Below are 16,178 nucleotides of genomic sequence, written 5' to 3'. Positions count from 1 at the left end.
CCGTTGAAGGAGACAGTCAGTGAAAGAGTACAATAAATATTGTCAACTAAAGCACAAACTCAAAATGACGGTTTCAAAATTACGGCCAAAAAAGAACGAAAAGAGAGAGAGAGAGAGAGAGAGAGAGAGAGAGAGAGAGAGAGAGAGAGAGAGAGAGAGAGAGAGAGAGAGAGAGAGAGAGAGCAGTCATTTCAAATTAAAATGTGACATCTGGCGACAGGAGATCCAAAAAAAGAGGGAGAAAAAATCTGCGTTTAATTGAAGAGTGCGGTGAAGGCTTGTGAGCGCGTGGTTATGCTGTTATTACAGTCGACATAACATGTACCAAGATCTCTTAAACAAGTTACAGGGCGAACACAATGTTGGATTCGATACTACCCTTGCTGGTTTTACACTTTAAAAACAGTTTAAAATCCATAAATATATTTTCTTTTATTATTTTTATTTGTGTACTCGTATTAGCGCCGTCAATGAGGAGCCCCAATAAAGATAACGGCGCCTCGCCTCAGGACCTGGCTAGCCGTACGTGTGCATTATACTGGAGATAAAGACAGCCCAGAAGCGCCTGCACTATCTGTGTAATGTATGTAAAAAAAAAAGTCTTAAGAGAATAACCTCCCCGTCCCACGCCGAGCGGCGGCTTGTGTGTGCGCGCCTTTCTGGTATTGAAGACTCGAGGATTTGCCTGGGCTGCGCTGCACGGATTAATCTCCCGTCTCTCCTCTATTCTAATAGACAGATTGATGGGAGCGAATCTCTTGATGCCCGTGTCACAGTCAATGGGGAGAAGAATGCGTCGCATTTCTCTTATTGTTGGGATGAAGTCTCCGGGACTGTCTCACACACGTACTGTTCTCTCTCCTAGAATGTATAAGAGCTAGAGGTGCACGCGGCTCGCAAGAGAAAGGACATGGTGCGTCTTTTTATAAGGACTTGGAGACGCTATAAGGACTTCCCGTAACATTCTGTGGCAGCTTCTAAAAAAACCCCAAACGAGTTACTGGATTCGAGTTTAAGCGACGCTGTTATTTTAAAGTATTCTAATATATATTTTAGTATATTTTGATTATTTTCTTTTGGTTGGTTTTGGAAAGACTTAAACCTAAAAACCCAAACCTGACATTGGAGTCTTGCTTTTGAAGCGTTTTTGTGTGTGTGTCCAGCGCATGCCTCTGGCCTCTGTTAATTTAATGTTATGTCTGTGAAATTGATTTGAGTATGACAGCAGTGTAGCCTTTTTTTTTTTAGTTCTGACACAACACACAAGTATATCTTTGTATTATTAAAGTTGCTTATTTTATCGAGGTTTGTGAGGCGAATCTTTAGCCAACATGCGATCTTTCACGTTAATGCTGGGATTGAAGACGCTGTGGGTTTTGGTGTTTTCCTCTCTTTCCAATACTTTGGCAGTCAACAACAGCGGACGATGGTGGTGAGTACCAGAATTTATAGCAATTCCATAATACTATTATTATATACACAAGCTCGAAAAATCTGCAAAATGACAGCGATAGCTGCATAAATACTGGCATCGCCGGCGCGCGCCTGCCTGCTTGCAGAATTGCGGGCTGCTCGGTGCACGCGCAAGGGTGCCTGCATGCTCGAGTCACTGCGATGTTTGGGGACCTGCAGCTTTCACTAAACCGTGCTGCAACTGAACTATTAACGCTGGCACTGCAATGCAGACAGGCACGTTGCTGTCTCCGTCACTTGCAGCAGTCGCTTACAATAACAAGTAAATCAAACTGGTTTATTTAAATTAAGATTATAATTCTATTCTATTAGGGATATTTTGTAATGATGTCATTATATGATTCTTTACACATTTTCAAATAATCGAGCTGCAATTATACATATCCTTCAGACGCAGTATTTTAATAATTAGGTTTATACTGTTCATCCATATTGTAAATATATGCATTCAACTGTAACAGGTGTATTTTGATAACACTGACGTTTCAAACAACACACCGATAAACAACTATCAAATATATGATGCATAATATTGGGTTTGATACTGAACACTGAATCATGGGAGATTTACAGAAACACTGATTTCGTTCAATATGGAGACGTAAATATACGGAGTTAGTAACAAATACTACAGAACACGTTTGCCAGAAGGGTAGGGATGGATGTGTCGTTACATCAACCCAATACGATACAGAATCGTGGCGCTGTACAGTCCTCACACTGTACGAGTCTGCCTTAGCTTTGCATCTAGGCTGTTGTTGGCTGTTTTGACACCACAGCGCTTTGCATTTCATCTATGTGAAGCGGAACCGAATGAAGAATCCTGGAGTCGCTGCAATAATTCTTTCTTACAAGTGATATCCGCCAGCGAGCCACAATAAACCCGGCTTCCTTCATAACGAATCTGAGAGTGTTTCACATCGACTTTGCCTTGCGGTGATTTTATTTGCAGAAGTTGACACACAAACGAACATGCTTTTTACATATTCTTAAATTACATCAAACTCAACATCTGCGTAATGAAAGAGCCCTCTGACGAGCGCTTCAACCATACTGCACTAGTGAAAATGGATGTAGCTATCATAAATGTGTGTGAATAATTTAGGCCTGGCTTGTAATCACAGCTTTTCAGTTAGTTTTGACAAAATAATATGTAGGCCTACATTATGGAATATTTCACATTATAATTTTACTTCCACAGGTTGTTATCAACTCTAAAACAAAAGAGACAACAGCACCACGCTTACAATAAGAGATTTTCAGCCATTATTCTGGTTCTTTTTTTTTTAAAATGATTTATACATTTCTCGATAATAAATTGTAACGCCCTCGTTTGTTTTGTAGACGACGTGATTGATGAATTGTCGCCGCGTGCATGCCGCGAGCCCAGCGGCGTGTTGTGTGGGTGGGCAGGCGCGCAAGGGTCTCGCTCCTTGGGACGCATCTGTAAAACAAACGAAATCTGCAAACTTGCAACTTTGAGGTTTATATGCTGTGCATTTGCTACTGCTTTCAAACTACATGTCTGCATTTTGTGTCCGTGTCGCATTTCGCTCTGTAGCAAGCAGCTGTCTGCAGGGTTTACTGTAGCAGCTCAAACCAGAAAACTTTTGTTTTCCACAGAGTTAGATACAGGCTATAATTATTCTGCAGAAATCTGTACTCGGGTTAAATAACTGTTATTTATGGACTGTTATACTGTATAAAAAAATGCTCACCGCCTACAGTCTACATATTCTGAATATATTTAAAAATCTATTTTTAATATAGTTTCTTGATCGCCATATTATTTATTATCAATTATTTATCTGATAGCCTAATGTTGTGGATATTTTACATGTGTTTATGAAAAAGAGCACTTTGAACCAGTGTTATACGATGAATGTTTCACAGTATAATATTCTCAATTAAAATAAACACTTAGACGCGTTTAAATTGGTTTGTGTTAAAACAAAATTCGTTTTACAGTGTGAGGAATGCATACGTAATCAAATAAATAAATAAAGTATTAAGAAAACCTTTTTTTTCGTTTTTACTTTTAATAAACCACCAAGGGATCTGTGAACAAAACACTCTTTTTTAAAACCGTGTAAAACCATTTCCCCTTTTTCTGCGTTTAAAAAGTGTTCGATTAATTAAGAACATATTTAACGGATCTATTTAGAAGAACAGTTTATTAATAGCCTATGACAAACCCAATAAAAAAAAAATCACAAACAACAAAAACATCAAATTATAATTATAAAGCCAATATTTCTATATATTAATTAATTCGTTTCTGTCGGCTGATATTTAAAAAGACCCGGAGCAGGCTGATTTAAATTAATCTTGGGGTTTTAAAGGCGTCCTGGGTGGCCACGAAGCAACATTTCAAACACACATTTCCAAAATTCAAGTCACATTACACTCCAGGTAGCACAACGTCATAAATGACATGCTGGTGCTTTCGAACACTACGAGATCCCAATTTTACAAGTCTCCATGTTTTTAAATCCGCATCGCTTCTGTTCTTATTATCTACACGTGTTAACACTGCCTCATATTGAACATGTAGTTATAGGTGGTCCGGATACCACATGCATATCTATATACCACGTTTAATAGAATAATCATATACTGTGGTAAGATATAAACATCCTGCTTGAATACATTGAAGGATCCTCTTAAAATGTTATTTTTTTCTTCACAAAATTACTAATGATTACTTTTTGCATGGAAAATGTGACAATATTTAAAGCAGATTTCCTGGTTTTTGTTCCAACTGTACCCTAAATGACTTAATTGAACCAATTAAGTGCTTATTGGAAGCTTAATTGGTCCAATTAATTAACCAGGACCAGGTCTGGAGACCCCTGCAGTAGATGGTTGATGCCAGGAGTCACTACCGTTACTGGTGGAGAGTCCAGACTGGCATCGCCCGCCAGGTGCTCACATACCACACAGTGGGAACCTGCAGTGAGCTCAGAGCATTTCTATTACAGTAAGGTCACCGCGGTCTCCGTGTTGCGTTCCAGGGGGATCGTGAACGTGGCCTCCTCTAACCTGCTCACAGACTCCAAGAACGTGCAGCTGGTCCTGGACCCGAGCCTGCAGCTGCTGAGCCGGAAGCAGAGGAAGCTGATCCGGCAGAACCCGGGCATCCTGCACTCCATCAGCAGCGGCCTGCAGAGCGCCATCAAGGAGTGCAAATGGCAGTTCCGTAAGCGGCGCTGGAACTGCCCGACCGCGCAGAGCCCCAACGTCTTCGGGAAGATCGTCAACAGAGGTAGACTCGTGGCGATAATAATACACTGCTATGTAAATAATATGACAATACTACTACTAATAATAAATGAACGCTCTCTGGTACCGGTAGACAAAGTCAAGCCTGCCTGTCACCTTTAGCACAGCATAGCAAATAAGGTGTTGGTCTCCGGGGGTGAAAGGCAGGAGGCGCTAGTGAATTAGCCTGCTGTCTGAGCCACCTAGCCCCCTTTCCCATTAAATATGGAACCACAAATTAAGGGATGGAAATAATCAGAGCTGGACAATCCCTGGCTTTAGATTTGTGACCATAATGACTAGCTAGCAATCATGGGAATCAGGCTCCAATCAGACAGAACACAGGAGCTATCCAGCCAGTAATACTTCTCAGAGCCACTCTTAAAAACTCCATCTGAACCAGTTCGGAGCAGTTCGAGGTAGAGAAGAAAATAGCATTTACCATTCACAATGTCAACTGTTCCTCTTTAGAAGGCACAGCCCCTCAACTTTGGCCAACTGTCTGCCGTCAGCCACAGTGATTTATCAGGGCTCCCTGCTCTTTTTCTGTTTAGCATTATAATGCAGTGACAAGGAAACACCTGGTTTACAACCACAATCGAGGGAAGGGGCTTTCCATTATGGCCAGGTCAACAGGTCACTGGTATTCATGCATTACCAATTGTAAACCATTAACTAGCAGACAGAATGTTCCAGTACACTCTGTAATGCATGGGCTGCACGGTTCAGTGTGTGAGCTGCAGGTTTGTGACATCAGAACATCATCACCTCACACTATCTTCACCGAAAGATAACTCTGATCCTTTTTATTTGACATTTTTTTTAAAAACCTTTGTTGTTATTCCTTTAAAGGAGTGCTTTTCTTAAAAAAAAAAACACACACACACACTTCCTGGTAACTAATCACTTAAGTAGCTGATTTTCTCCAATAGTCTAACTGCGATAAGACCGCGTGACCTACAGCACAGGAAGGCACCACACATCTGCAGCGCTGTAATTGAAAAGTGCCGAAAGCACAATAGAAAGAGAAGATTGATCATTTTTACCTTTACCTTTTCATAGCGTTTGCAATCATGCTGAGTTGCTCTTGCTGTAATTTCTAAAATAATGTGTTGTTTTTTGATGCATGTGCTTTGAGCTGAGTTCAGGAGCTGCTCTTCAGGTATAGTTGCCTCCCATAGCAAGATCCGCTTAAGGGTCTGTGCAGCCATCTAGTGATCAGCCACCGTGGATCAAGTTTACTTTTGTACTGCTTATCAGGAGCTGTGCACTAGATGGCGCTGGATCTTACTCAAGAGGCTGTAATCAACAGGTGTTCTTTTCCAAAAAGTTAAAGACATGTATATATTTATAGTTGCTAATGTTACTAACAGGTCGGACGATTGATTTAAGCTGTGGTTAAATACTCACGGTATTGTCTCTGGTGGTTCAGGCTGCAGGGAAACAGCGTTCATCTTTGCCATGACCAGCGCCGGTGTGACGCACTCCGTGGCCCGCTCGTGTTCCGAAGGCTCCATCGATTCTTGCACCTGCGATTACCGGCGGCGCGGGCCCGGTGGGGCGGATTGGCACTGGGGCGGCTGCAGCGACAACATCGACTTTGGGAGAGTGTTCGGAAGGGAGTTTGTGGATTCCAGCGAGAGAGGGAGGGACCTGCGCTACCTCACCAACCTGCACAACAACGAGGCCGGGAGAATGGTAAAGGACGGGCTGCATCCTTAAAATATAATCAGATATATGCAAACGATCAGTTAGATGAAGTCCCGGGATGTGGGTGAGCAGTGCTGTGTTGTGTGGGTGGAAGTGTCCCTCTAGGCTTGCTCGGGGTTATTACAGGACAGGACACAGTGGAACAGATTAGCTCCAGGGGGCGGCCTGCTCTCTGAAGCACAGCAGGGATAAAGGCGCTCAGCAAGGCCCTTCACAATGCCTGGGTGAAAACATTGCTGATACGGTGTATTGGGGGGAAAAAACAAGGTTGCATGCCTCTCCCCGCCTTCAAAGAAAATACAGTCCCCCTGAGGGTAGCTAAGAGTAAGCCAAGCGCGGGAAACTGAGGGTTTAGTAAAAGTACAGGATAAAGGAGAAAACTGGAAAATGTTGGGGGAGTTTAAAACATGGTAAAACATGCATAGTAGGAAGGAGCACAGTTTAATCACAGGGGAGTGTGGCACAGGACTAGGAAACATTATTAATGTAAGAGAACAGAACAGGGTACAGCACAGGGGAGGAGGGTACAGCACAGGGGAGCAGGGTTCAGCACGGGGGAGCAGGGTACAGCACAGGGGAGCAGGGTACAGCACAGGGAAGCAGGGTACAGCACAGGGGAGCAGGGTACAGCACAGGGGACCAGGGTACAGCACAGGGGACCAGGGTACAGCACAGGGGAGCTTGGTACAGCACAAGGAAACATGCATTGTAAAACACTAGAGCAGGGTAAAACTTAGTGAAGTCACGCTCCTCCAATGTTAAAATGAACCAGACTGAAAGGGGACCCAGCCCACACAGCCCCTGATTCTCTGCTCTCTCTCCCTCCCAGACGGTGTTTTCGGAGATGCGGCAGGAGTGCAAGTGTCACGGGATGTCCGGCTCGTGCACGGTCAAGACCTGCTGGATGCGGCTGCCCACCTTCCGCACCGTGGGGGACTTCCTGAAGGACCGCTTCGACGGGGCGTCCCGGGTCATCTACGGCAACAAGGGGAGCAACCGGGCCTCCAGGGCAGACATGAGGCACCTGGAACCTGAAAACCCAGCCCACAAACCCCCCTCCCCAAGGGACCTGGTCTACTTTGAGAAGTCACCCAACTTCTGCACCTACAGCGGGAAAACAGGCACCATCGGGACGTCAGGGCGCTTCTGCAACAGCTCCTCGCCAGCTCTGGATGGGTGTGAGCTGCTGTGCTGTGGCCGTGGCTACAGGACCAGGACTGAGAGAGTCACTGAGAGATGTAACTGCACTTTCCACTGGTGCTGTCACGTCAGTTGCTTGAACTGCACCAACACGCAGGTCCTGCACGAATGTCTATAGAAACCAAACAAGCCAAATATCCAAAGCTTTAAAAAAAAAACACCGAACGGTAGCAGCAGTCATGGTTTCGCTGTTACTTATTTTGAAGCTCGCTACCTTCCTTCTTGTGTTGTAGGTAATAGGACACCGCCTATATTCTGAAACAAACTAGCTGGGGTGAGATGGGTTAACACAGGAAGGGAAATTATAGTGTTGTGCAAAATGGGTTTCTGAAACAGAAAGATGTCTATGCTGATAAATGTGTTTTTATTACTGAATCTTACATAGAAATGAGTGCAGATAAAACCAAAAATGATACTGGTGCAAACGCATACACACATATCCACACACACTCAGAGGGTCAGATTTACAGAGCTTTTGCTCCTGTGTAGAATTTAGCTTCAAGGAGTGCAAAGGTTTTAAGAAGCATGTCTTACCTCTTGTTAGCACTAGTAATATTTGATTGCTCCCTTATTTTGGTTTTATTGCTTGTATTTGATACTTCAGTTTGGAAGAGGCAGATATTGAAAAGTTAGAGCTGCTTCCAGCTACATAATCAAAGTCACTCCAATGGTGTAGCGGCCGTCATGTGAGCTACAGCAAAGGTACCCGGATGCACCTTGGATTTGATATATTTGTATATTGCAACGTAAAGTGAATGACCAAAAGATTCTCAGCACAATAAAAAGGGATGCGGTAATAATGTTACTAAGTCATCATTTACCATCATGATTGATGTGAACTTTTTGATGATACAAAATGATACAAAAACTTTACCTTTGATTTCTGTTTTAAAACAAAAAATATAGTAGCTAATCAGAGAAGTAACGCTTTTGAAAATCTACCCCTCAACAGACAAACATTTTGGTCGGTGCCTTCGGCAACTTGGTCTCTTATATTTCTACCTCAGAATTCATGATTTTTATTGGCTCACTGTCATGACTGGAGGTTTTTTTTATAATTATAACAACTCTTTCAGACTCGAATCTCCTGGATCTACATGGGAATACTTCAGTGAATAGATTTGTAATATGATTTGTTACGACCATTCTCTCTCTCTCTCTCTCTCTCTCTCTCTCTCTCGTCTGTAAATAATGTGCACTGAAATATTAATGGGAATTTCATTTCTGTAAATACAAATATTTATTATGAATTTTTATACTCAAATAGAGTGGACCAGGGGTATTAAAATTAGTTTGTTTAAGACTGTTGTCTTGTTATGGTGTCCTTTTATAGTGTTATAGAACAATAAAATCTATATTTTCAATGAATAGTGATTACTTGTCCTTTTTTACCATTGACGTGCGTTTTCTTTGCATAAATCTGTGTTAGTTTGATCATTATTAGACTGCAGCTTTGATGAACTTTCGAGTCAACTCCAGTCGCCTATACGGTCTTCCCAGTAGAGTGCTAGACATATAGTATTGTTAATTAGTATTAGTACTGTAAATTCACGGCAGGATTTATAAAACATATCATATGCCTTAAATGTGTAACTAGAACCGTTTCCAAACCTCTAAATAACGGAAGGGCTGATCGGTGTAGGACGATATCATCGTCTAACACAGGTGAGCGACCTGTCCTTGGTGCTGAAATTGGATTACCAACAAGAATATAAACTCCACCAAAAAAAACTACGAGAACGGCCTAGTGCTGCCGTTGAGTCATTTTAAAAAGCACTTAACGATCACAAACTCTGGCTGCATTGCAGGTAGGTGTAGAGTAACGGTGTTAGTGAAGATTTCTTTGTGCGTTAATTAATTAATTAATAAACTTGTTTTGTTGTTATTGTTTTTAATGTAGGCGTTTAATTCGAATTAAAGCTCCCTGCCTCGTCAAATCTTACAATAAACAACTCAGTAAGGCTATTTGGTCGTCATATTATCGGAGACTCGATAGTGAAATGTGAGGGATATTGTTCGTTGCCATTTTAAACTTTGGACTTAGGCGCCTTTATAAGTCAAACGTGGTCAATATGTTTACCTCTACGCCTAATCTAAAAGGTCTGGATGACTTGCATATAAGCCTATTTTCATATATTTATTGGCTATTCACCAGAGCTCAAAAATTGGTGCCAAAATGTCTCGAGACCAAGAAATAAAATGTGGTAAGAGGATAATACACTGTTTATGTTAAACAAACCACAATTTCTGAGACATTCAACACATATTCCTTGTAAAGTGTATCGGCACGCGACAGGATTCCCTGGATCCATATGTGTAACGTTTTGAGTCTTGAGTTTAGTACAATTCCCTGAATATCAAAGTGCATACTACTAAAAAGAAACTGCTAACTTTACACAGCTCGATTTAAAAAGGGTTTGAATACGATCCACGGTTAATTTCCTGACGCAACCACACGCGGAATGTAAACAGCAATATACAAATACACTTAATGCCTTATGGATTCCATACATGAAGGTGAATGGCAGTGGTATTTGAGATAGTTGTATAACACGACGCTATGACTGTACACTGTTATGCAGGCCTGAGAGGTTAATTAGAAGGGCGGTGCTGAGGGTCTTTGCTCGACGCTGCTATATTATTCAGAGCCGCTCAGGGGATCACGCCTGGACTGCCGCTTTACACAAACATCTGCGGACTGTCTTTAATCTTCGGGGCTGTTGTAGTTTGCGGATTACTGTGTTTGGGTAATTAGCGGCTGTTGTTAAATCACGTGGGTACCTGCAGGAACTAACCGATTTGGTTTCGACCAGACTCATAGTATTGCCACAGACAGCGCTCCATCTCGGACTGCAGCGTGCACCGCTATCAGAACACCCTGTTGCTCCTGTTGTCTTTGTTGCGCGTACGAAATCAAAGCACTGCAACAGAAATCTAGGAACATAGGCAAAGCAGCTATTGTCTAATTTAATGGATGACTTTAATAGCCCACACAATTCATTAAAATAGTAAGAGAAAAGGAACACAGAGCCACAAATGGTAAAATGCATTGAGGCTTTTTAGAAGTTGTTTAAGATGCCTGATTAAAGCACAAAGTGGCCTAACATTTCACACACACGTGCCATTTGTATCTATATCACTGATTACTGACCGGAAATTGAAATTCCCTATACAAATGTACCATGGTACTTTTAGCACAGATATCAGTGTGAAAGTACACTAGTGTATCCTATCCCATCAATGTACAATGAACTATTATGGCATTATAATGTATTTTTTTTCTAAGAAGTATCATGGTATCTATAATGCAAAACTATACCATGGTACTTACACTATACCATGATACCATTTCTTTTATAGATAATAGATAGTTCCATGGTATAGTATTGCATTATAGATACTATGATACCTTGGTACCTTGTTCCAACATCCAGTGGTACAAGTCCCATGGTAGATTTCTCACTCCCAGAGGTTTCCATGTAGCCTTCCTCATTCCATTGAAGCGATGTGACAGTCTGCCCTTTCAGCTCCCAGCCCCACCTACTCTACTACATTCATACAGACAGAGAGTTCTGAACACTGCAGCCCTTCTGTGTACCTATAAGAGGAGCATATACCGGATAATGCAAACTACTTTACATACGTAAGTCAGATGCAAAAAAACCTACAAACGTCTATTTTTTGTTACCCTGCAGTACTATATATATATATATATATATATATATATATATATATATATATATATATATATATATATATATATATATATATTAACTATGCAATGGCATAAAATCATCCCATCGTTTTTTTTTTTGTTTGTTTGTTTTTTGGGGGGGTGTAATCATGTAATTGAAGTATTATAATCACATAACTGTCCTCGACTTCCCAGAATAAAGCAACGGCTGAGCACTCCGCAGGGCTGGAATGAATTAGTGTCAGGCAGTTTGGTGGCTAGTGTTGTTTATCGGTGAGATTTTCCCATTCCTTTGGGGTTGGTGATGATGCATTTCTGGTATAAATAAACTGCGGTTTCACGGAGTGAAGCACAATTCCACCAAACACACACACACACACACACACAACACACACACACACACACACACACACACACACAGGCATGCACACACACACACACACACACACACACACACACACAGGCACGCACACACACACACACACACACACACACACACACACACACACACAGGCATGCACACACACACACACACACACACACACACACACACACACACAACACAACACACATACACACACACACACACACACACACACACACACACACACACACACACAACACAACACACACACACACACACACACACACACACAACACACATACACACACACACACACACACACACACACACACACACACACAACACAACACACACACACACAACACACACACACACACACACACACGCACACACAACACACACACACACACACACACACACACACACACACACACAGGCATGCACACACACGCACACACAACACACACACACACACACACACACACACAACACACACACACACACACACACACAACACACACACACACACACACACACACACACACACAACACACACACACACACACACACACAACACACACACACACACACACGCACACACACAGCCCTGTAAAGAGTAACCCTGAGTTTTAGCAGAGTTTCTCATAAGAGGTCAAACCTGACACAAAAATCAGAGAATGGTTTTGTAAACCCGTCTTGTGCAATGTTTTATACAATAAACTATGATGCCAAATGGACTCAGTTAATGTCATACTGCATGGGCTGGCTGGCAGACGGCATTGTCTTTGTCGTAGTTCTCGTACGCTGATTGAATTAAATCTGACCAAAACATTTTTAAATGCACAAAATCTGCCAAGTTAGAAATATCGACAAACAGGTCCAAGTCAAACGAAAAAGATGGGAAAGATGGGAAAAGTTACAAACGTTAATCCCACACTCCTACCCACGTTCTGGATTGCACTCGGCTATACTCCCATAAACAGGTACTGTGTAATAATTACATGATTGCGGGGACCCTCTGTGTGTGTGTGTGTGCTGGTTTACTACAGTATTGAGAAATTGGTTTCTGAAAAAATGCTCTCATTCCTGGTATTGTCTTCTGTTAAGAGGGTAGACTAACTTTTTGGACATACACATGTTAGTAAGAGTAAACACACTCGTATCTTCAGCGAGGGCTTGTGTGCTAGACTGTATGGTCGTGTGTGTGTGTGTGTGTGTGTGTGTGTGTGTGTGTGTGTGTGTGTGTGTGTGTGTGTGTGTGTGTGTGTGTGTGTGTGTGTGTGTGCGCGTGTGTTTCCTTTGCTCATTCACTTCCTTCTTGTGTTACAGGTAATAGGACCCCACATCGTTTCCTACGTGCAGCATAGAACACAAGTGCTGATAGTAGGCCTTCAGTTGGCAGGTGCTTCCTTATCACAAAAAGCAGAACCGAAAGTCTTGACTGGATAGAACCAGTGCAGCCCTGTATTGCCCTGCACGCTATAGACCTTTTCACAGTTGCCCATAATGCCCTACGCGGGATTCTAGTTTGAAGTAGCCATGGGGATTACAGAAGCCAGCCTGTTTTAGAGGCGGGGAATCAAAATAAATCATAACAAACAAACAAACTGTCGAGAGAAAGACAAGTGTGTGCTTCACTGGCTTTAAACCTGGGCTAGCTGTTGAATAAATGCCCAGTTTCACACTGAAATGATTCCTAAGGTTTTAAAACCTTAACCTGGCAACATGATTGCTGGCGCTTGTTGAAGATCTTTGGGTTCTTGGGTTATTTGTCATTCTTAAGTGAAGGATATGCAGATACTTCAAAAACAAGGCTGTAGATGGGAAGTTACTGCTGCTCCCTGATACCTAATCACTTACTGTGCTGTAGTTCAGACTCCCTCCAATGGCCAAGCTGCAATCACAACATGTGACCTAAACCAAAGGTACCAGGATGCAGCAGTTTATCTAGAGCGTTTTATTTGAAATATTTGAATATCCTGAATTAACAATAAATCAAGAACCAAGTGTGTAATTTGACTGCCAGTCCCACAGTTGCAGGTCCCAACCCTGGCTACTAAAGACAGATGCAACCTGCAATCTCATTAAAAGAACATGGAAATTGCCCAGTTTACAGAAACCTGTTACTTTAGCAAGAAAGGAATTGAAAGCATCAGAACCTTCACTATTGTTCCATTCTAACCTCTACCCTCCTTCTCGGACTATTATGGGATGCATGTCCCTGGTGATAATACACTTGAGGCACCTGTATGTCCGACGGTCTGTATGTCCCACTTATACTGGTACACAAATCCAAAGAACCACTTTTCTAATTTTGATCAAACTTAGTGAGGATATTTTCTTGCATGTTATTGAGTATCAGAGCCACATACACGATTGCAGTCATCCAGCGAGTGTATACACTACTGTCTATAGCTGTGGCCAAAAGTCTTGCATCAGCCTGTAGAATTAACTAGTTTTGCTTCATAAAGTCGAATGAAACCTGCTGAATAATGTTACGCTAACATATTGAATTGCATACCGCTTTGTAGTTTTCCATATACTTAAAGAAAAACTGACAAATTGAAAAATGTGACATTTCAAAATCTAACATGAAATACTGTACTACTATTATGGCTTCCGGTAGACTTTTACAATATCATTTTGTAGTTTCTTTGATTACATGATGTTAAACAAAAGCTCAAAATAATGTTCATATTGTCTCAATCTCAATCCTAAAATTCTAGGTGGTGCAAAACTTTTGTCCACAGCTGTATAATTTGGTGTCACTGTCTCCCTGTATTCCAGCACCGACACATCTCAAGCTGAGACAGTTTTTCCAACGACACTGCATGCTCCAAAAAAGAAAAAAGCTGGCACCAACCTTCGCCACAAAAATCTGGAAGAAATCAAGCTTTACTCGCCATACCACATCGTAATGTGGCATACGCGGGTTCAGCCAAGTTCACAGCTTCAATGTAAAACTTTCTCTCTGTATCTTCTGAGGGCAACACTTAAACAAAAACTTTAACTAGCTAACGGACCGCAGAAAGGCCTTTAATTTTTTACCACTTTTCCGAGAGAGGTGCTGCCATCATTTGTAAATAAGGCCTTTGTGTTTTAACAGTCTGGGAGGGAGGGGGGCATTATCTTTGAGGGAATGGTAACAACAGAGTCATGAATAATCAATCACCTCTGAAGGAAACAGCAGCACGGTTAATAAAGAGTTAAATTGACTAGTCCTACTTTAGATTGTTGGGAAGTTCCAGTTCCAGATCGTTTGGGAAGTTCCAGTTCCAGATTGTTGGGAAGTTCCAGTTCCAGATCGTTGGGAAGTTCCAGTGAATCTAATTCCAGTGAATCTCACCTAATTTCTTACATTTCAGAAGTCGAAAGTAGTTACTCTGACTAAAAACGTGGCTCTTTTTGTAAATGGTGACATGTTTTTGCACAGATAGAATAGTTACCCATTATGGTTTAGGTGTGTTTTATTTCTCTATGGTATTTTTTCATAAAAAAAGAAATATACAGCTCTGGCAGCACCCTAACCCTATCGAATTAACTAATTTTGCTTAATTAAAGTCGAATGAAACCTGCTGAATAATGTTACGCTAACATATTGAACTACATACTGCTTTGTAGTTTTTTTGTAGTTTCTTTGATACATGATGTTTAAAATCTCGTATATAACAGTAATACAGAAATAGTAAAAATTCTTCAGATAACAGCTTTTGTATAAGACAGTATATTTGTATGTGTGAAACTTTTTTGGGCATGTTAGTAAGAGTAAACACACTCGTATCTTCAGCGAGGGCTTGTGTGCTAGACTGTATGGTCGTGTGTGTGTGTGTGTGTGTGTGTGTATCAGTGTGTGTGTGTCAGTGTGTGTGTGTGTGTGTGTGTGTGTATCAATGTGTGTGTGTATCAGTGTGTGTGTGTGTGTGTGTGTGTATCAATGTGTGTGTGTATCAGTGTGTGTGTGTGTGTGTGTGTATCAATGTGTGTGTGTATCAGTGTGTGTGTGTGTGCATGTGTGTGTGTGTGTGTGTCAGTGTGTGTGTGCGCGTGTGTGTATCAGTGTGTGTGTGTGTGTGTGTGTGTGTATGTGTATCAGTGTGTGTGTGTCAGTGTGTGTGTGTGTGTATCAGTGTGTGTGTGTGTGTATCAGTGCGTGTGTGTGTGTGTGTGTCAGTGTGTCAGTGTGTGTGTGTGTGTGTGTGTGTGTGTGTGTGTGTATGTGTATCAGTGTGTGTGTGTCAGTGTGTGTGTGTGTGTATCAATGTGTGCGTGTGTGTGTCAGTGTGTGTGTGTGTGTGTGTCAGTGTGTCAGTGTGTGTGTGTGTGTATCAATGTGTGCGTGTGTGTGTCGTGTGTGTGTGTGTGTGTGTGTGTATCAATGTGTGCGTGTGTGTGTCAGTGTGTGTGTGTGTGTGTGTGTGTGTGTGTGATTATTCCTCTTTCCTTCTCTCCATGACTTTAATTCCCAGCCCTCCTCCT

At 41.8% G+C, this 16,178-nt stretch overlaps 1 protein-coding gene across 2 annotated transcripts; it reads left to right on the top strand.

The window, feature by feature from the left end:
- Nucleotides 1–361: 361 nt before the first annotated feature.
- On the top strand, nt 362–9,006 carry LOC131720928 (protein Wnt-1). 2 transcript variants are annotated; one of them, XM_059013433.1, is made up of 4 exons: nt 362–1,432; nt 4,488–4,738; nt 6,167–6,432; nt 7,274–9,006. In XM_059013433.1, the coding sequence occupies exons 1-4, from the start codon at nt 1,332–1,334 to the stop codon at nt 7,760–7,762; spliced, it is 1,107 nt and encodes a 368-aa protein (XP_058869416.1). In that variant the 5' UTR covers nt 362–1,331; the 3' UTR covers nt 7,763–9,006. The 2 variants fall into 2 exon arrangements, with proteins under 2 accessions (XP_058869416.1, XP_058869415.1); XM_059013432.1 differs by lacking the exon at nt 362–1,432 and having other exon boundaries at nt 4,160–4,738.
- Nucleotides 9,007–16,178: the final 7,172 nt, after the last annotated feature.

This window comes from Acipenser ruthenus, chromosome 45 (genome assembly GCF_902713425.1).
Source record: "Acipenser ruthenus chromosome 45, fAciRut3.2 maternal haplotype, whole genome shotgun sequence".
Classification (NCBI taxonomy): domain Eukaryota; kingdom Metazoa; phylum Chordata; class Actinopteri; order Acipenseriformes; family Acipenseridae; genus Acipenser; species Acipenser ruthenus.
The sequence above is the reverse complement of the archived record's forward strand: the minus strand, read 5'-3'. Positions and strand labels throughout refer to the sequence as shown.